Source organism: Pelodiscus sinensis, chromosome 31 (assembly GCF_052426305.1).
Source record: "Pelodiscus sinensis isolate ZL-2025 chromosome 31, ASM5242630v1, whole genome shotgun sequence".
In the NCBI taxonomy this organism is placed as follows: domain Eukaryota; kingdom Metazoa; phylum Chordata; order Testudines; family Trionychidae; genus Pelodiscus; species Pelodiscus sinensis.
Genome location: NC_143082.1, coordinates 7,911,203 through 7,932,729, shown reverse-complemented (window position 1 = coordinate 7,932,729; position 21,527 = coordinate 7,911,203). Strand labels below are relative to the sequence as shown.

At 46.9% G+C, this 21,527-nt stretch overlaps 1 protein-coding gene across 5 annotated transcripts in view; it reads left to right on the top strand.

Annotated features, from left to right (window-relative positions):
- The window catches only part of WIZ (WIZ zinc finger), a 166,099-nt gene continuing 144,572 nt past the window's right edge, over positions 1 to 21,527 (top strand). For 2 of the 5 annotated variants that reach the window (XM_075902132.2, XM_075902133.2), the window contains exons 1-2: positions 1 to 256; positions 16,275 to 16,743. In XM_075902132.2, the coding sequence (XP_075758247.1) occupies positions 16,356 to 16,743 (388 nt within the window). In that variant the 5' untranslated portion in view covers positions 1 to 256; positions 16,275 to 16,355. The remainder of the gene's footprint in view (positions 257 to 16,274; positions 16,744 to 21,527) is intronic. The other 3 variants (XM_075902129.2, XM_075902130.2, XM_075902128.2) reach the window with 2 other exon arrangements.

Genomic DNA, 21,527 nt, shown 5'->3' with positions numbered 1-21,527 from the left:
CTGTGACGCGCTCCGGGCCGCCGAGGGAAGAGGGGCGGGGGAGCGGCCGAAGCGGCTCAGGCAGCGGCAGCAGCGGGACTGGCCGGGCCCCCGGAGGGGGGGGGATTTAAAGGGACCATGTCCCCGGCGCTGCTGCTGCTGCGGAGGCCGGAGCCGGGCAGGAGGCGGCGGGGGCGGCGGCTGCAGCCGGGCCGCTGAGGAGCCCTGCGGGCCCGGCCCCCTGGGCTCCCGGGAGGCGGGGACGGCGCGTGACCGGGTGAGTGCCCGCGGGGAGCCTGGCCGGCCGGGAGACAAAGCGGAGCCGCGACAGGGACTCGGCACCCGTCCCGGCCTTGCGGGGAAGGCGGTGCGGAGCCCGGGGAGCGGCCCCGTCCGGGGTGCTGAAACCTGGCAGTGTGGGCGGGGACAGGGGCCCAGGCGGCCGGGCTGTCGAGGGGCGGGGGTAGGGCCCAGGCGGCGGGGGTGGGGACAGGGGCCCAGGCGGCGGGGCGGGGAGCGAGGGGAGATGCGGGGGGCCAGGTGTCCGGGGCGCAGAACAGCGGGTGCTGCGAGCAGGGACCCAGGTGTAAGTCGAGAGGTGTAAGAAAGGAGTCTGGGGGCCAGGGGAGATGAGAGAGGGGGGCAGGGACCAGGTGTCTGGTGAGGGCAGCAAGGAGGGATGCTCGGGGTCCAGGTGTCGGGTGGGAAGGGGAGATGCCAGGGATAAGGTACCCAGGTGTCTGGTAAGGGCAGTTCTGGGTTTGGGGTCGCAGGTGTTCGAGGTAGGGAAAGGGGACAGTGAGGCAGGGAGGGGAACAAAGGAGGATGTGGAAGGGACAGTGGAGTGAATGCTATGGGGTGAAGTCCCACATGCCTGGAGGCTTGTGTCAGGGGCAAGGATGGAGGATGGCCTAGGCCTGGGAGCCCAGTGTCAGGGATTGCTGAGGTGACTGGGAACCAGGTTTCCCTTAGGAGGGTAGGTAGAACGGGGAATTGGCAGGTGTTCTGCAGTCGATGGTGCCCAGTAGTTGGGAAAATTATGGTGCTCCACAGAGTGAAGAAGCAGCAAGGCTGGTGCCCAGATATGAAGCAAGGAATGCTGCAGTGATAGAAGACAGGCACAGGAGTGAGGGGTAGACTGCTGAGCCAGGGAGGCTGGTACCTGGGAATGGATGCCAGGCATGCTGTGGTGCCAGAAGACAGGTTGGGGGCAGATTTCTGGGGTAGGAAGGGTAAGGAATAGTGGGCTGATACCACTCCAGGAAAGGAAACAAGAGGGAAGCTGATGTAAGCGCTCTCTTCCTGAGGAAGGGAGGCATGGGAGAGAGCCTCCCCTGACACCTATTATGAGCTGTCTAGGGCAGGGTTTGTTTGCCTTGTTACTTGTCCATATGGCTCCTTGTTTGGGCATCCTAGACCTTAACATAATGCCAAAAAGGATGAATATCACCCTACCAGGCAGCAAGTGCTTGGCATAAGGAGGGCTCTGGGATGTGATGGCTTGATACTGACAGGCCTAGCCCATACTTGGATTTTCTCTCTTGAGTTTTCTTCCATTGCTGCTACTGGTTCAACTCCACCAGTGGAAGCATTAGCATGGATACTGTGCCAGCAGCTGTTGGCATTCTAAACATAGCATAATCTAGAGCTGTACTGAGTAGGGTGCTTGAAATGCTGGGGGCTGTCATGACTGCATGCAGTAATGCTCCCAGTTCCTATGGATGGAGCACAGCTGTTGGTAACAAGGGTGAGAATTTAAAGGTGAGCCAAGACAGTTCCAAATCATTTGGCATTAGGTGCAGACCCCTTAAAGTAACACACCAGTGATGGGAGGAGAGAATCTCCCTGTTCAAGTTCTCATGCCTGTCACCATGCTGTCTGAACTAGGGATGTGAATGACTAGTCGACTAGTCACTTGCCCCCCACCTTGCTACCTCTCTCAGAAAGAGGCAGCAATGGGGGACGGGGAGAGGAAAGGGTGCTTCAAAGTGGCAGTGCCGTGTGGAGCCCAGGGCCAGACCCCGGGCTCCATGCAGTGTTGCCGCTTTGAAACGCCGCAGGGAGCACAGGGCTGGTGGGGGACCGCTTGAGTCCCCCCTGCTGGCCCCATGCTCCCTGCAGCACTTTTGTCTTTGAAGTGTAGCAACAGCCCGGGGCTGTTGCTACACTTCAAAGGCGGAGGCGCCCTTACCAACTAATCCAATAGTTGATGCAAATTGCATCAACTATTTGATTAGCCAATTAATTTAAATTTAACATCCTTAGTCTGAACATCTTCCAGAAGGCACTAAGTGACAGACTTATCTGTTGGAAGCTTCTTCCTAGCCAGTGACTGGTTGGGTCATATCAGGCTTGCTGATGCAGCCTGTTATAAAGCAGCTTTCAGGGTGGCTGATGGTGCCTGAATGATTAAGTAGGGATGCTGATGTTGGGGATGAGTTGAGAGGGAGGCTGGTAATGCCCAAAAACTGAAGGCTTCTTGTGATGTAGTCAGGGGAAGTGATGAGGATCCTGGCAGGCTTGGTCAAAGAGGGCAACAGTTGGATGTATTTTTAAGGATGTGATGCTAGCAGGGTCCCATGGAGGGAGGTGGCCTCTCTGGTGTTGACAGGAATGCAGTGGGCATGCTCATCATCCTGAGAGGATGAAATAGCTGAATTATTTTGCTTTGTGCAGCCCTCTCCCCCTCATGAGTATAGGAATCTTCATTGTAGTTTGTTATGCAGCCTCCAAACGTGTTAGTTTTCTGCAAGCCTTGGATTTCTGTGTTGAGAGCCAGCAACTGCTTTGGCTGGAATTGGTGGGCTGGCAGAGAGGGAGAAGCTGGAGGGCTTTGGCAGCTGGTACGAGACAGTTGCAGGTTTTGGCATAGAAGGTCATGTTGGGTTTTAGTCCCAGATGTATTTCCTTTTTCTGGGTAACTTGACACTTGGCGGGGAAAAAGGGACAAATTCCTGCTTCTTCACCCCAGTAACTCTTGTCAGCCATTATTTGTCCCAGTGCCTGGCACTGCATGTGGCACTGACAATTGGCATGTTTGGATGTTTCTGCTAAGCTGATCAGCAGTGAAATAATTTGACAGAGTGTAGGAGTTTAAGTAGCAGAGTATAGCCCAATATAGTGAATAGGCCAATTCATTTACCCAGTATCCCTCCAGAGCAATTGTTTCAGGCTGTCTGCAGACTTGGGCATTGCTTATGCTTGGGATGTGTTATGAAGGCTTGGGATGTGTTATGAAGGCTTGGAACCAGAAGGGCTGGAATATTTTTTTATCTGGAGATTGAGGAGAAACTGACTGTAATTACGTAGCAACTTTAAAAAATAGTCTTCTGTTGTGCAGAAATGTTCATGGCCATGGAACCATAGAACCCTCTGGATAGTGGGAAGGTAATGTTGGCATCCTGAGAGGGACAGAGGTGCTTTGGGGGTAACTTTCACAGATAATGTTGTTGAAGTCCCTGAATACTTCTATCTCTGCTTATCCTACTGTAGCATGAAATCTTGAGAGAAGAAATCGCTCCCTGCCAAATTCTTCAGTAAGTTCATTGTCATGGAAGACCTCTGGAGCCAAATTCCCCAAGATCTTTGCACCAAAGAAGCTCAGATAATCCAAATATCAGCAAAGCCACTTACAGCTAAATGCTCAATGTTAGATTAGCCAGCCTGCCTAGCCTCAGTACTTGGATTGTAAGCAAAAGAGAAGAACTGTATCCTTTGGGGGTACATCCCTCTCCAGTTCCAGCTTTGGGGAGTGAAAAGCCTCTTGTCTGCTAAATTCTCTCATTAGTGTGATTTCCGAGAAAGTTTCATGCCATTTAGGGGGTAGGGGAGATGTCTTGCTGCTCATTTGATGTTTCTCTGCGGAAGGAAGTCTTATGGGATCCTGTCTGACTTGACTTTAGCCCCTGATGTGGCTTTGCCATTAAGGGGAGTGGGGAATTGTATTAGGAGCTTCCCAAGTTCCCTGAATTCTCATTAGGTTTGATTCCAGAATAATTTCTCTTATTTTCAACCTCCCTTCATTGACTCATCAATGGCTGCTTTGCATGTAATGTTACATTGCACAGGTTAAGTAATCCAGCTGATGCAAAAGTTAGAGTTCATTGACATTTAAATTGGCATGGGTCTGTGCCCACCTCTCTTATTAAAGGCTATTTTAAACTGTTTGGTGGTGTTAAGTCTGTACCAGGTTGTCACTTGTTCCCAGTATGGAGTGTGTCTTTGGGAAGAAGTGTGTCTAAGAGAAATTCATGAGCCCCTTGATGATCATGCAGCATCTCTATAGCAACTACAGCAAATCTTTCATGGCAGAGTAACATCAGGAAAGTGTTTGTGCCTATTTGTCCTAATTAAAAATAAGTTTAGCACCCTGTCTCCTGCTCCCCTTCCATGTCCAGCTGCTACCTCTTTCCTCCTGCTTTCTTCCATAGACTTTTCTTTCCACCTGGCAGCTTTGGATCTGGTGGTGACTTGCATGTCAGACCTGCTGTTGGCTCTGGGAGCAACCCTTATGCTGATTGTAGGCCATGTCTACACTACAACGCCTATGTTAGCTATGGTTGTAGGACCCTAGTGTAGACACAGCATAAATTGAGAGAAATCCTGTTCCTGGTACATACACTCTGATTCTTTGAACATTAGCTGCATTGATAGGAGTGCTGTTCTCTCAAAATCACTGCACTATTGTTTTTATTGGCATAGCTAAGTTAGGGATCTCATTTTTTTTCTACCTCTCCTACCCCATCATAGCTATCCCAGTTTAAGTTTTAAGTACCTGAGATGGCAGCATCAGTGTCCTGTGTTCTTATGTGCATAGGCCCTCAGAAAAGAACCTGGGTGCCTGAAGAAGCAATTGGAAAGACCTTAGTTCCATGTGACCTCTTGGCTCTCTGGACCAGCAGTATGTGCCTAGTGGATTCCACCATAGAGTATGCAGGGTGGGCAGCATGGGTGAAAAACTTTTCAGATGCGTAAAGGTGCATCTGTAACATTCCACTTACTAAGGTCTGGCATGGAAAAGCCATGTTTGGCTTTTAGGAAAGGAGGTGACTGTCCATACTTAATCATTTCATTGTGGGCATCCCACATGTCCAAGGCCCCTGCCAGCAGGGCATGAATCTTAACATCATTGCCCCGGGCCCTTGGGTTGTCTGCCAATGGTGACTTAACCATTTTAGCATTAAAATTCTCCCAGTTCTGAAGGTGAACGTGGCTGGAAAGAGGGTCCTGATGCTACCATTTGGCAAGAGGTGTTTTGTTGCAAATCTGGGACAAATGTACATCTGTTTGCATGGCTGGGGTGGGCTCTGTCTTGGCAAAAAGGGAAGATAGAAACATTTTTAAATGAAAGCATAGAATTTTCAAAATGCTACAAAAATTGAGTGGTGGCCCTGCAATTGAGGGGTGAGAGACCCCTTGATTCTTAGTTAGGCAAATGTGAGCTTAGAGGATTGTGTTGTATGTTTATGAACTTTCTCATGCAGATTTTCTGGGGAGCTGGTTAGATACTGAATTTTAAAGAGGTGTGGAGGTCACCATATCAACTTCCCACTCCTCATGATACAATTTAAAAACAACTGTAAAGGTGTTTGAGAAGGAAAAATAGTGACTCTCTATAGACACTGGTTTACAAGGAGAGTTTTTGACAAGACCAAGAGGGGAGGAAAATATTTATTTCCAACTAAACAATTATTTCTTGATTAAATGCTAGTTTCTGTGTTCTCCAGAGACCAAATATGGAAAACTTCAGGACAAGCATAGAATTTGTGCAGAGATGGATGAATTAAATAAGAGGTCATGTCTGAAATTGTTTTGCAGCCTTTACAGTAGCAGGAGTTCACCAGAAAGGGATATGTAAGAGACTGGAATGGGAAGACCCATTGCACTCCCAATTTGGCCATCTAGAAACCCAGACTCAAATTCTGTTACCAAGATAGCCCTGTTGATTTTTATGTAGCCATAGTACTAGAGTGGCTTGGGCTTATCTATGTCCATGGGTGGTTTTTTGTTGTTGTTTGTTTGGGGTTTTTTGGCACTGATACTGCTATCCCAACACAAGTCACACTGGTGCAGTTTGTCTGCGCAGCAGGTTTGCACTAGCACAGCTCTCACTAAGTAGCTACCCTACTGGAAAATCCTGAATGTGAACATGCCCTTGGTTTCCTCCTCCTTTCAGAGGAAACATTTGTTTGGGTTCTTTATGGCTTTTGTGTCACTTGAGTGGATGAAACACGAACAAATTGGGGAGTGTAGACTGGACCTCTTTGCTAGCAGTCCTGTGTTCCCTGTATGCTGTGTGCTTGTACAGCTGCACAGCAGAAATTCAGATGCCACCCAGCTGATTTGCAGACTGCCCACAACTGGGTTTTTGTTTCTCCTGGTTGTGTACATTTGCACATGTCTCGGTGCACACAAAAAGCTTTATTCCACACATCTGGGAAAAATTAGAGGGAAAATTGGGTAGCACCCCAGCTAAATTTGTCCCATGGCTCTGCACCATATAGAATTGAACATTGACCGGTTGACTTGGAGCAGTAGCACCAGGGAAAGGTTAGGTCTAAACACAGAGGCTACATCTACACTACACGTTTTTGCGGCAAAACATATTAGCATAAGTTGCGACATCATTAGCATATCTTCTGCCGTTCCTTTTTGCGCAAGGGGTTTTTGCGCCAAAATGGAAATGGGTACACTGCTTCTTTTTGTGCAAAAACCCCTTGTGCAAAAAGAAATGGCAGAGAATAGGCTAATGATATTGTGACTTATGCTAATGAATCCTTCATTAGCATATTTTCTGCCACAAAGGGTGTGTCTAGACTACATGGCTGTGTCAACAGAGCCATGTAAAGTAGTTTACGTGACATAGTCAATGAAGCGGGGATTTAAATAATCCCCGCTTCATTTAAAATAAATATGGCCGCCGCGCTGTGCTGACAGTCAGCTGAATCAGCAGTCTGGCTGTCTAGACGCGGCACGGTCGATAAGGAAAGCCTTTGTTGACCGTTCCGGTAAACGAGGCATACTGGAGCGGTTGACAAAGGCTTCCCTTGTCGACCGCGTCTAGACTGCTGTGCTATGCCTGATCAGCTGATTGTCGGCACAGCACGGCAGCCATTTTTATTTTAAATGACTGTCGAGTAAACTACTTTAAATGGCTCCAACGATGGAGCCATGTAATCTAGACACGCCCAAAAACTCTGTGTAGACAAAACCACACTTGCCGCAGTACAACCAGGACCTGACAAACAGCGGCGAAATCTACTCACCAGCCCCGCACTGCTCATGCGCAAGACCTGCATTGCGCATGTGCACGCATCCGGTGAACGGCGTGACCAGCTGAAATCTACTCGCCCATGGCGAGTAGATTCAGTGATTTGTTGAGCCCTGAGTATAACTGAAGGTGTGATGCTTGACAGGTGCAATTCTGTGTTTGTGGAAGCTCTTCATGTTTGTCTCTTAATTGACATAAATTAAAATGATAGGAGAGCTATACAGCTGGTGCCTCTGCTGTGTCAAGGAGCTTTGGGTTCATTTGGTTACTTGGGAAGGGAGTACAAGAGGGATTTTGCCATGTAGCAGTGTCACATACTCTCTATTGTTCAACTGACTGATGTGATGTCCGTCGATCATTGCTATGAAATAAAATGAAGTAGCTATTTACAAGTGTATCCCTCTGCCCTTTGAGGAAATACTAACAGAGAACATGATTGCAGTACAAAAGTGAAAATAATTGTTTTCTGAACTTGAAACTACAGTAACTAGTATTTGTTTTCTGGGAAGTTTCAGGACATAAATCATTGTGGACGCAGTTTCTCTGTCTGATCAGTGATTGGTGCATACAATCCTTTCACCCCAAATTTTCACCCCAAATCCTTGGCTTTTATTAAGTGTAAAGCACATATCTCAAATTGTTTAAGCCCCTCAGATATCTGAGATGGTGTTGAGTGGCCAGTAGCAGGTTTCCAGGGGCCAGCCTTTCTCTTAGCCACTGAAGAGTTGGATGTTGAACCCCTAATTTGTCAAAATTCCTTCAGAACAACATCAAATTGCACATACAAACGAATCTCTAACTCAACCAGCAAGCCACTGCTGTCGTCTCTGTCCCTTAGCATCTGCGTGGGGAGGAGACTGTTTTCCTCTGTATACCACGGGATTGGCAGGACTTCTGCAGGTCTTTTTCTTCAGCATGCTGAAAGCAGAGAAAGTGGTGTGTGGGGTGTGCATTGCCAAGCTCCACTGCACAGTGGGTTGCTCAGGGAAAATCCAGTGTACATTGGGAGTAGTTGTCAACGAAACTGGGCAGGTCTATAGGCCATTTTCTCCTAATCAGATTCATAATCTTGGCTCCCGATGTCTATAATTTAAGACCCCTCTGATGTATAATGCTGCAAGTGCATCTTGCCTACTTGCCACCCGTGTCAGAAAATATACTCTGCTATGTCTATTTCATTGTAAGACTCTTGGAAAACCCTCCTACACATTTATATGCTCTAGTGCTATCCAGGATTTCTGATTCAGAAACACAAGATTAGGGCCACTACAGGGATGCCAAATCATTTTGTAAGCTAATGACACTGATGCTCATGTCCTGAATGTTCTTCCAGGAGCTAATTTACCACTGGGCTGCTTAGGGTCAGGAAAACTGTTGACTTGCACATGAAGTGGCCAGGTATCATATATAGGCTTAGAAAAGAACATGTGCCCTGCCTGTGATCCTGCTGCACAAACTAGAACTGGAGCTGTCAAGTTGTTGGTGAGCTCAAATACAGTTTCAGTGACAAAGGAATGGGAAGATACCAGCAAAAAAAAAATCTTATGTTGTCCTAAGTTCCAGAAAGAACAGGGCAGCAGAAATTCACTGATAGATTTTAAGGCTAGAAGGAATCACAATGACTACCCAGTCTCACTTCTTGCATAACACAGGCTAGAGAATCCCACCTACTAATTTCTATATCAAGGCCATAACTTCTTTTTGACAGAGTGTACATATTAGAAGGAGACATCGAGTCTTGATTTAGAGACTGTAAGTGGTAGATTATCCATTACAAGTCCTAGATCAGTTATGGCAAGGATTAATTGCCCTTTGTTGTTTCTTTAAGTGCTTTATTTTTCAGTCTAACTTCAGCTTTTCTGTCTTTGAGAAATTAAAGAGCCCCCAGCTAGTAGACATCTCCCCTGTGGGTACAATCGACTATGCTCGATTTACCTTTTAACCTTCAGGACAAGCTGGTGTCCTGAGTAAATTTCCTAGACTTGCTGGCCTGTTTGGTTTGTTGTTTAACCACTTCCTTGTTCTGGGTTTTTCACTTTCTTAACATGCTGTTTGTATGAGCGCAGGGATTCTCAGGCTTTCTGTAGAGTGGGCACTCCTTAACAAGAGTGCTGGGGATGTATCTCAGTCAGGTGTACCAGGAGGCAAATGGATGGTCTGGCTCAGCACCACAAACAAGCCCATTCATGTTCTCACAACATCTGAATAGCAATTCCAGAACCCCTGTTTTCTGGTTCTCTTGGTAGCACTGGTTGTGTCCACACACTTGCTAGGGAAATAAAATCTTTGGTAAACATAACATTTAACTAGTTAACAGCTTAAAAAAGGGGCAGGTGGGCTGGAGCGCTCCTGCCCACGGTGCGCTGCTTCAGCCGGTCTGGCCTGCTGTGGATGAGGCCTGCTGCCGATTAACTGTAACCAGTAAGCATCACCCTGTAAGGGTGATGTTACCAGTTAACCATTCACATCCCTAAAACTTGCCCTCTCCTGCTGCTCAGGATCTTTGCTGCGGACCACATTCCCAACCACTTTTCCTCTGTGTGTGTGTGGCACTGATAGAAGGTTATATGTGACTTCCCACAGAAAACAAACTAGCCCTTCCCAAGAAGGAAGGAAACCCACAAGAACTCGCACAGATCCTAGTTATAAACTGAAATTAAAATTGCCCTAACACACATTTTCTCATAACGGGATGTGTGTACATCATGATAGCATGTTTAGTTGATCTCTCTTTTTAATCAGTGCTATTGCAGTTCATTGTTTGTAAAGCACTTTGAAAATTAGGCTGGTTTTATTATGCTCTTTGAGTTAACATCACCATGGAGAATATTTTTAGGGTTGTCTAGAATCTGGGTAATGAAACTTTTTTACATTTTTGGTACAGCCCAATCTCTAGGGGTATGTCTACACTACAGCACTAATTCGAACTAACTTAGTTCGAACTAGTTAATTCGAACTAAGCTAATTCAAATTAGCGCATCTAGACTTAAAAACTAGTTCGAATTAGCGTTTTGCTAATTCGAACTAGTATGTCCACACTGAGTGGACCCTGAACTGAGGTTAAGGCTGGCCGGAAGCAGTGCTGGCAGGGCATCAGATTAGGACTTAAGAGTGTGGAGCTGCTGCCGAGGCTAGCCGAGGGCTGTGCTTAAAGGGACCCGACCCCCACCGCGGACAGACAGTTCTCAGGGGTTCCCCGCCTGCAAAGCAGTCCTGGCTTGGAGTGCCCTGAGTGCCAGCACTCGGCCATCAGCCTTGCTGCACTTGCCGCAGGCTGCCATCCGGAGGGGGGGGTCAATCAAGGGGCTTCAGGAGAGCTTCCACTCCGAGAAGCCCACAGAGCCACCCCAGTCCTCCCCATCAGGGGCTCATACCCCAGTCCTCCCTCACCTCCTTCCACTGACCCCTCCCTAGCCCCCCTTCCTGATGTACAAAATAAAGGACACGTGTGTTCAAAAATAGAAACTCTCTTTATTGAACAAAACTTGGGGAGACTGGGAAAAGGAGGTGAGAGAGGGTGGGAGAGGGGAGGGCAACTAAAATGATCAGGGGTATGGAACAGGTCCCATATGAATAGAGGCTAAAGAGACTGGGAGTTCTCAGCTTAGAAAAGAGGAGACTGAGGGGGGGATATGATAGAGGTCTATAAAAGCATGAGTGGTGTGGCGAGGGTGCATAAAGAAAAGTTCTTCATTAGTTCCCATAATAGAAGGACTAGAGGACACCAAATGAAATGAATGGGTAGCAGGCTTAAAAACAGAAAGTTGTTCTTCACAAAGCAAATAGTCAACCTGTGGAACTCCTTGCTGCAGGAGGCTGCGAAGGCTACAACTAGAACAGAGTTTAAAGAGAAGTTAGATCAAGTCATGGAGGTTGGGTCCATTGAGTGCTATTAGCCAGGGGATAGAAATGGTGTCCCTAGCCTCTGTTTGTGGAAGGCTGGAGATGGATGGCACGAGACAAATGGCTTGGTCATTGTTTCAGTCCATTCCCTCCAGGGTCCCTAGTGTTGGTCACTGTCGGCAGACAGGCTATTGGGCTAGATGGACCTTTGGTCTGACCCAGTACGGACATTCTAAGCTCAGGGTTGGGGGTCTCAGTGGACCACCTTGATTTTCATGCAAACCTGCTCCCGGGTGGCCAGGCTGGCAGCTATCCTGCCCTAGACGGCCACTTTCCTGTGCCTAGTGCAGAGGTCGTGGTTGAGGTCCACGATGTCCCCACGAGATCAGGCGGACACCCGCCTCTTGCGGACCCGGGCAGGCTCCTGGGAGCCGCCAGCCTGGTCCTGGGAAGAGGTGGAGGGCTGGGTGGCGGCGGGTGGCTGGCTCGAGCCGTGCCAGGTGCAGGGTCTGCTGGCTGGGTGCTGGCAGGCTTGCACCTGGCATAGGCGCCGTAGCCAGCCTGTGCCCCTTTAAGGGCTCCGGGGCTGGGGGGGGGAGGGGCAGACGAGTTTCCCTGGTGGTGCCCAGAGTGGCCACCAGGGAAATCTGGGGAGGGCTAGCCTCCCACTAGTTTGAATTAAGGGGCTACACAGCTCTTAATTCGAACTAGGCGTTAGTCTTCGTAAAATGAGGTTTACCTAGTTCGAATTAAGCGCTCCGCTAGTTCGAATTAAGTTCGAACTGGCGGAGCGCTAGTGTAGCACCTATCAAAGTTAATTCGAACTAACGTCTGTTAGTTTGAATTAACTTTGTAGTGTAGACATACCCTAGGAAACCTCTTCTGTAGTCAGAGCTGTAAGAGTTCTTGATGTGTAGCCATGTTGGCCACAGGGTAGTGATAATAGGTGGGCGAGATAATATCTTTCCTTGGAGCAGCTTCTTTCTTTGATAGTTGTTCTATTTCAGCAAAAAACCCAGAGGTAGGTCCAACGAAAGGTATTGCCTCACCTACCTTGTCTGTCTAGAGGTCTGAAGAGATGTGCTAGAAATTAGAACTTGAAAACCTTACCTCTTGTTTAAGCTATATGGCTTTTTGTGGCTCTGTGGTGCCATGCACACAGCATGGAGCAAAGGTGCTGGATCGCTGGCTAGTGTGGAACATGGCGTGGCACAATGGGTCAATTAATTAGGTCTCTAGGCAAGGGGTTTGTTTGCTTTTCTTTTCAGAGGCATTGAGTGTTCTCCACTCCAGGTGAAATTGATGGGAGCTGCAGGGACTCTGCATTAAGAGGTTCTTGTCACATACCCTGAACTAGAGGATGTTCTGTATTTATTGTGGTGTCCTTATTTGTGAAACTGGAGTAACTGAAGTGCTGGGGATCCTTGGGTGGAAGGTGCTTGAGAAGCATGAGTCACCCTTCTCTCTCTACTGCACTTTTATAAATACAGCCACTCCCCAACTTATGAACACACCGACTTATGACCATCTGTACTTACGACCATCCTTCCATTAACCCCATTATAATATTTTTGAGTTGAGAACCATGTACGTCAAGTTTTTCGAACAGCGTGTGCAACACGTTTAGGAGTATTTTCAATTTATGATCAAATTGAGTTACGACCAGGTGTTCAGAATGTAACCCGTTTGTAAGCTGGAGACTGCCTGTAGTGACAAGAACTGCTGGTTGCACAGAAATTAGCACTCTAGTCTTCATATGGCAGCCCAATGTCCAGTGTGAAGACTGTTCTCTCCCTCTGTTGGGCTGACAGGTGCTAGAGATGGAAGGCATGATCCCTTGGCAGAGGGGGTGGGGTACATATGTTGTGTCACCTGGCAGTGGCCTCCTCTTACCATTCAAGTGAATCCTTGGTGTTCATGTCCTGTCCTTCAGGGGCAGAGTGTGGGCACTGCCATGTGAGACCCTGAGGACTGGGCTTCAGGGCTCCAGTGAGTGAGAAGGTCCCTTGTGTGTCAGTCTTTGAAGTACTAGGACATGCACAAATCCAGACTGACCTCCCCCTGGGGTTCACAGTATGTGGTGATATGTATGTTCCCGAGGGCCTGGTACAGAGTCTGAAGCACTGAAAATGTGCAGCTCCATCTAGACTTGACTGGCAAGAGCCCAATGGAATCTTAAACATAGGGAAAATACTTCAACAGGTCATTACTGCCAGTATTTCCAGTTTAGTGCTGCACTAGCACACTGTGCATGGGCTCCTAATGGAGACCAGGAACCTTCTCTGGGTGTCTTGACTCTGGGTGGAATGAGCCTTGCTGCTAAAGACCGCTCTTGGCAAGCAAAGCCAGCTGGTAGAAAAAGGGCAAACATATTGGAAGCCATTTTTTGTATCTTGCTGAGGGTGAAGCTAGACTAGGCAGGAGGAGTGGTTAATCAGACCTGGAGCCTTGCCTCCATGACAGCATTGATTGGGCTCTTCTACTGGAATGCCCTCCATGTCTGAATGCCTGGTTCTGCGAGTGCTGTAGTACATGAAGACCAAGGATGCAAGAACCAGAAGAGCTGAGACTTAAATAAACACAAGGCATCTCTGTTGTTGGGTGGCTGTCTTCCCCCAGTGTAGGGAAGGAGGGAGCATTCCTCAGTGTGAGTCCTCTCCAGAAAGCTGTGAAAGATACACATGCATGTGTTATTGTTGTGCTAGTATGTGGTTGGTTGGTTGGTTCAGGATTTTTATCCTCCCCTTTTGTAGCTTTTGTATAGCAGCTGGCACATTAGTGTGCAAGGGACAGAGAATCCTAGGGAAACAAGCCAGATCCCATTATATGTTTGTTCAGTTTGATTTCCTCAGCTCCCCACATCCATAGCTCACAGGACTGACGCTTCTTTACATTATTTGACACTTGGTCTCTGCTCATTCCTGGCTCTCAGCTTTGATGGAGACTCTGTCTCCTACCACTTCTTCTAGGGCTCCAGTGCTTTCATGGTTCAGAACTTTTTTTATGTAAATAGCTCCAGGCCATTGTTCCTTGTATGATAATAGCCTCTTAGGAGATGGTGAATAATTCCCTCCCTTCATTTACATTGGTACCTTGAAGGTATTATAGACTTGTGTCTTTCTTTGACTACATAAATTTAGCTCCCTTGTTCCCTCTACTCATGCCTATTCTCTAGCCCTCTGGCACATTTGGTCTCTGTCACTTGTGCTCTCTCTAGCATTCTTTCTGGCTTGTGGAATCATGGTTGTTTGAAGCATAGCCATATGAGAGTTATATATGGCAACCGTATCTCCTCCTCGTTTATGTATGTGATTTCCCCCCTTACATGCAGTAACAACTTTGCCTACAGCACACCATGACAGTAGAGGTGGTGGATGTGATTCTGGGAGCCGTGGTTGTCACTGCTTTTCCCTGATTGTAGCTCAGGGTCTCTTCATACCCGCTCTGAATGTTTTGTTCATTTTACTGGTAATCAGAGTTGGTTATACAATAACTTTATCTCCAGGGTGATTGATTTGGCTTGGGATCAGTAATCCTCTTCACTACTTCAATATGGATGTCCTCTCATATTGTTTCATGTTGTCGTTGTCTGCACTCTGATCATCAAGGTGGTAAGCCACCCAAGGACCACCCCCCAATAGCAAGTGATGCTAAAAGTGCTTTCTTGTACCTGTGGCTGACCAGGAAGGTGAGTTTCATTGGGACAGATACAAACATAGGCATGGTTATGAATTGAAGGAAAGATCTTGTCACTCCCACTGGTTCAACATATAGTTCCCATTCTGCTAAGCAACACAGGAACCACCAGGAAGGCTGTGGCACTCGAACAGTCAGGACGGATGATGCTCAAGGGAACTGGGGAACACGAACATTCTCAGTAGCTGGTCCATAGCTAGGGAACTTTCTCTCTGTGAGAGATTAGAACAGTCCTCAACAAGTTGCCATCTAGCAAACCTCTTACCCCAGGGGTACACAGAACTTCTGCTGCTGTGCCTGCTTAGGGAGAACTAATCTGTTGATGTGGTGCACCTTTCACCAGCATGAAATGCTATTAAATTGTAACTGCAGGTATTAGTAGCCTCCAGTGATATAAAGGGTGGGAGTGTAGAACATAAAAATACCGGAACCTGTAACAGATGTAGTTATATGGGCTATAGAAAGTTTTGTGCTTTACGTTTTTAGGAGAGTTTACATGCATTGGGTAAACACTAAACAAGAAACTTGAAGATAGCAAATCCTCAGAGGATAACAATGAGTTATAGGAAGTGTGGTGGAAATGAAGAGCAACAATATGTAAAGGAAATGTGCAGTGTTAGCCTGTGAGGGAGGGTCGGGGGAGAACGCATAGTGGGGACCAGTGGAACACACCTGCTCTGCATTACAGCTCATGATAAACACGAGTCGTGTGTATACATACATGTGTCTGTCTGTCACATCAGCAGTGGGTAGCTTGTATCTTCCCCTTTGTCTCCTCCAGCAAAGAGGACCAAGGTGTAGGCAAGATACAGAGGTACAGATATCAGACAATTTCCCAGTCTCTATGTTGGCCATCTGGAGATTTCTTCCACGTCTCTTGTACTGACCTGCCCTTCTCACTCATTAGCCTTTCTTTTCCTTGCTCTGTGTTAACCCTGAGGTCAGGGAATGATGTAGAATCTTGGTAAGCAGGTCAGTCTCTAACAGAGTCCTGTGGTGCTTTGGGCCACTAGTGTGCTGCACTGTTCTTCGCTTCCCCAGCCCTTCTGCATCCTCTTACAATGCTCCTAGGCTCAACAAGCTCTTGAGATAGAAGCATCCATGCTCCAGCGTGGTGCTAGGGAGTACTGTGCTGCCGGAGATGCCACGTTCACAGCTGGAAATGTAAAACAAAGATCCTGACCAGTTGCCTTCTGAAATCTCAGAACACTTAGGGCATGGAGCCAAGAGTCCTGGTTAAATCCCAAATATGGGATGTAGCTGGGTATAGATATTTTCACCTCACGACTGAAACTGCTGCTTTGCCCCACTTGAAGCCAGTCATGTAGACTGTAAAGATGGTGTGCTGAAAGGCACAGTAAGATTCTTTGTCACTATATGATGTTCCAGGTCATGCTCTCGAGCCTGAAGAGAGCCAGGGAAAGTGGAAAAATGTCTCTGCAATTGAAAAATCCTCATCACTTTCTTTTTCTTTTTCTTTTTTAAGACTTTTCTGGCTACAGTTGCCTGTGAATCTGAAGTCCTGATGTTTGTGTTTTCCTGAGTGACACAACAGAATCTGCAAGGAATGGAGAAAGCTGTCTCTACTTCTTCATCGGAGCAACAGAGAGCACATCGGTGTGATGGAGGCAAAGCCGTGTTAATGACATTGGAGTCAAACAAAGAAGATTTTGATGTCCTTGAGTGCCCCCAAGGTGAACAGAGAATAGCTGCCTTTGTTAAAGATGCAAAAATGCCTCTGGAGAGTGCAGCTCTATTGGGAACATCGGTGGAAGGGGGGATAGATCTCAAGGAAGCTGCCTTCTGTGCTTCCGAACACATGGCAGCCAGGAGCAGAGAGGGGAAAGGGAATTCAGGTGCTGATGACATGTACAGCCAGAGGAAGGATCCCACTTTTTTCTTGCCTCTAACCCGCCAGGAGCCAGATGTTGCTTTGGAAGCAAACAATGTGGCAGGTAAGTTCCACACCCTAAAGAGATGGGTGGGACTCAGATACCATTGGCCAGTCAGATCCTCCTTCCCGGGGTCTAGAACGGAGGCCAAAAACCTAGATTGCTGCAGTGTTTAATTTTCATTTAAAAAATGCCCTTGGAATTTTGGTGGTGGTGGTAGCTTTCTAAATGTCAGCACAGCAGCAAGTCTTCCTGAGTCTGCAGACTGCTGCTCATTTTTAGAGTGAGTTGAGGAGACCCTACTTAGTGCAGCTGCTGCTAGTCAGGGCACTGCAGGCTGCAGATTAGAATCCCTGCCACTTTGCTTTGCTGCTGCTCTGTGCAGTATGAGAGCCAGACACAGGTCATGTATGCAGAAGAGGAGGGAGGAGTCTATCAGGAAGCTGTGGGGGAAGTCGAGAGAGTTCCAGCAGGGGAGGCATTCCGATTTATCAAGTATCTGAGCCAGAGTTGCTTAGAAATGAAGCAAAGTCCAGAGACAGCCTCCTTTTCCTCTCCTACTGCCACATCCATTCTGAGAATCTGATGGTTGTGTGTGTGGGAGGAAGGAATATGAGCTTCTCACCTGGCTTGGACCATGTTGGGAAGGGACCTCCTCATTTTTCGTTTTGGCCTCTGGCCAGCTGATGTGTTTTTGACAGTGGACTGTCCCTGGTGATCACCCTGCCTACAGTGGCCATGTTAGTGCCTTAGTGTTACCAGGAGCAGCACGCCCAGTTGATGAAAGCTCCTAGGCATTAGGCCTTTCACTGCTGTTTTCCCTTCTCCCCCATCTCTCCTAGGTTCAATTTCTCCAGAGTCCAGCAACTAGTGGGGTTTACACTGAGCTCTCCTATTTGCAGCTAGGCTGTAGATGCGAGTGCAGCACTGGGCTTCCTTCCTTCCTTGGTGACTAGCTCCAAGATCTTTCCCCTTTGAAGCTGAGTGTTTTGGAAGGGGGAGGGGAGCATGATGACCACACAGCCAAGCTGAATAGGTTTTAGGTTTTCTCAGCTCATGTATTTGTTCAGGCAGCCAGAAGAGAGTCCAAATGTAACATGCTAATTGGCCATTTAGCAACATGGTCATGATCTTCAATTCAGCACCACAGACAGGGAAATAAAATCCAGTGGCACAGTCATGAGCTGAGAGCTCTTGGGAGTTTTGCTTGCCACAGACAAGACTAGCTGCTCGATGTATGACTGTTAGACTTGTCAACCCCATTAATTGGTGCCAGTTGTATGTTGAAATGCTTGTGGCACTTAGCCCCGCTGTCTAGATGTAGCCATTTTGGGATACTGGAAGTATCCCAAAATAGCAATTCTGTGTCTTTAAACATGCCCTTTATTTCAAAATAATAGGTGCGCAGTTCCAGCATCCCTGTAACCCTTGTTCCACGAGGGTTAAGGGACTTGTCAAAATAGTGGTTTATGTCAAAAAAGTGCCAAATTTCAAAATAAGCTGCGTAGTTTGCATAGCACAAATTGCGTAGCTTATTTCAAGGTAAGGGTGATGTTTGCTTAGTGTAGTAAACCTTCTATGCAGGAGGTATCTTTAATTGCAGTGTTTCTGTATAAATCATGTGCTAACAATCCTGAACTGGGAGACCTAATCAGGTTCTTTGCACATCTGTGAATTGCTCTACCTCCCACTGGTTCTCCTTACCTGATTCCAGAACTGGGAGGATAGGCTCCTTTGCCAGCAGGAGGCACTACGAACCTCCGAGAACTTGGAGTGATTTTCTTCCTTTAAATGGAGTTCACAGGCACAACATATTCTGTTGGTTTCAGTCTCCTTGTCACTGTGAAAAGCTGTATGTTCTGGGAACCTGTGGCTTGCCAATTCTCTTTGGGCACTGTGTGATGCCCTCTCACTGTTCAGTTTTGCCTCTCCGATTGCCTGTTTCTATATTAACAACTAAGGAGAGAAGTTCTCTACCTGGGAAAAGGTTCATAGCTAATCATCTGGCCTGGATGTGTGTTATCAAAGAGGTTTCATTCCCTGCCCACCACAATTGACACAGCTCCATTCTTTCCTGGCACAGAAGTTAAGCTTACTGGTCTGTAGTTTCCTGGGTGGTTCTTATTTCCCTTTTTATAGATGGGCACTATATTTGCACTTTTCCAGTCTGGAATCTCCCCTGTCTTCCATGACTTTTCAAATATGGTAGCTAAAGGCTCAGATGCATCCTAGAATACTCAAGGAGCTAAAAGAGGAGGTATTTCATCAGGCCCTGGTGACTTGCAGACATCTAATTTTTCTAAGTGATTTTTAACTTGTTCATTGTTTTTTATTTTATCTTCTAAACCTACCCCCTTCCCACTAGCATTCACTATGTTGAGCATTCCTTCATCATCAGACTTCTTGGTGAAGACCAAAACAGAAGTCATTAAGCACCTCTGCCATTTCCAGGTTTCCTGTTACTGTTTCTCCTTCCTCACTTAGCATGGGGCCTACCCTGTCTGTTACCTGCACCAATTTCTCTATTCCTTCCACACTTTAGGGGTGCATACCTTTACCCAGTTCCTAGGGCTCGAGGTGCAACCCTGTTAATTTAAACACCCACCCTTACCCAATTCCTATGGCTCAGGGCGTAACTTCCAGCAGATTCAGTGGTAAAAGATCCTGCAAAAGAGCCTTACACAGTAATATTTTTATTCTTTATTTATTTACAATTCCCAAGCAAGCAAAATACGCATGCTAAGCATACAGCGTCATGCTCACCAATCCTGATAAAAGCAGGCAGACTTCCCCTGTTGGCCCGGCAAGGTCAGTCTCTCAGGATCTTAGCTGCTGCATGTCACAGTCATGCAGAGGAGGCTGTGTCTTGGAGGTGAGTTCTTTCAAGTCTTGCTTGCTTGCTTGTCATCTTCTTGGACCCCAGTTTATATAGTCCTGCTTAGCTATACCTTAACCCAGTGGTCTCCAACCTTTTGGGGCAGCCGGGGGCGGGGCTGCCGTGCTGCACACCTGGGGGTGGGGCTGCCTGGGTCTGGTGCCGGCCCCAGGTGTGTGGGTGGCCCAGATCATTTGACGGGCGCGCACAAATGCCCAGGCGGGCGCCATGGCGCCTGCGGGCACTGCGTTGGGACCACTGCCTTAACCAATTATTTTAGTATAATTTTACTAACCAATCATAACATAACCAATCATACCCCATCACCTTAGTTGATTTATACCTAGCAAAATTAATTATACAGCAGACAGAAACTGTTACAAACCAGACAGAGATCACACAGACAAACAATAGGAAAGAGGACAATAGTCATAGAATGTGGATTCCACATCCACAGCTATTGATAAGCAGTTTCTTGCCAGACGAAATGCTGTTAACTATGTTTTCCCTAACCATCTTGCTCTGGTTTTTTTTTTTGTTGTTTTTGTTTTTAAATCTGGTGACAGTGGGTGCCATTAGGACAAGGTTGGCTTCTCACAGCTTAGTGTGACACTATTTTAATACTCACATTCCATCTAAATTGCATGTGACTCCAGGCTTTACAGCTTATGGCTGCTGCTCTTCTGTCTGGTTGCAGAAGAAGGCTTTAGTTTAGGCCTTCCAATATGGCTACAGAAAAACCATATTGTTATATGTGGTTGGTCTTCCTCTTGCTTCTAATATATTTATAGAAAGTCTTCTTGTTTCCCTTTATGTCTGTAGTTAGCAAGCTCGTTTTGTACCTTTGCCTTTCTAATCTTGCCCCTGCATACCTGTATTGTTTGCGTATATTCATCCTTTGTAGTTTGTCCTAGTTTCCACTTTTTATATGACTCCTTTTTGATTTTTAGATCATGCAAGATCTCCTGGTTAAGCCAAGGCGGTCTTTTGCCATACTTTCTATTTTTCCTATGCAGCGGAATAGCTTGCTTTTGGGCCCTTAATAATGTCCCTTTGAAAAACTGCCAACTCTCTTCAGTTGTTTTTCCCCTTAGGGTATGTCTACGCTGCATTCTTCTTTCAAGAGAGGAATGCAAATGCAGCTGAGCGAAATTGCAAGTGAAGTGTGGGTTTGAATTTCCTGTGCTTCATTTGCGTAATTGCGTCCGGCCACTATTTCAAAATGCCCTATTTCGAAATAAACGCTGTGTAGATGTGGTTATTTTGAGAACTAACCCTTCTTTTGAAATAACCGTTATAATGAGATTTAACGGTTATTTCAAAAGAAGGGTTTGTTCTCGAAATAACCACGTCTACACAGCGTTTTATATTTCAAAATAGGGTATCTTGAAATAGCGGCTGTACGCAATTATACAAATGAAGCCTGGGAAATTCAAATTTGCACTTCATTTGCAATTTCGCTTGGCTGCATTTGCATTCCTCTCTCGAAAGAAGAATGCAGAGTAGACATACCCTATGTCTTGCTTCCCGTGGGACCTTACCTACCAGCTCTCTGAGCTTACCAACTCTCTACCTTTCATGAGGCATACTGGAGCGGTCGACAAAGGCTTCCCTTGTTGACTGCGGTGCATCTAGACTGCCCCGCTGTACCAGATCAGCTTATCGTCAGCACAGCGCGGCAGCCATTTTTATGTAAATGAAGTGCGATTATTTAAATCGCCGTTTCATTTTGCTATGTCTAGTAAACTCATCTACATAGCTCCGTCGACAGAGCCATGTAGTCTAGACACACCCTATGACTTCATTATCACTTTCACCCAAGATGCCTTACACTTCCAAATTCTCAACCAGTTCCTCCCTGTTTATTATAATCAAATCTAGAACAGTTTTCCCCCAGTAGCTTTTTCTGAAATAAAAAGTTGTCTTCAGTGCAGTCCAAGAACTTATTGGATAGTCTGTGCCCTGCTGCGTT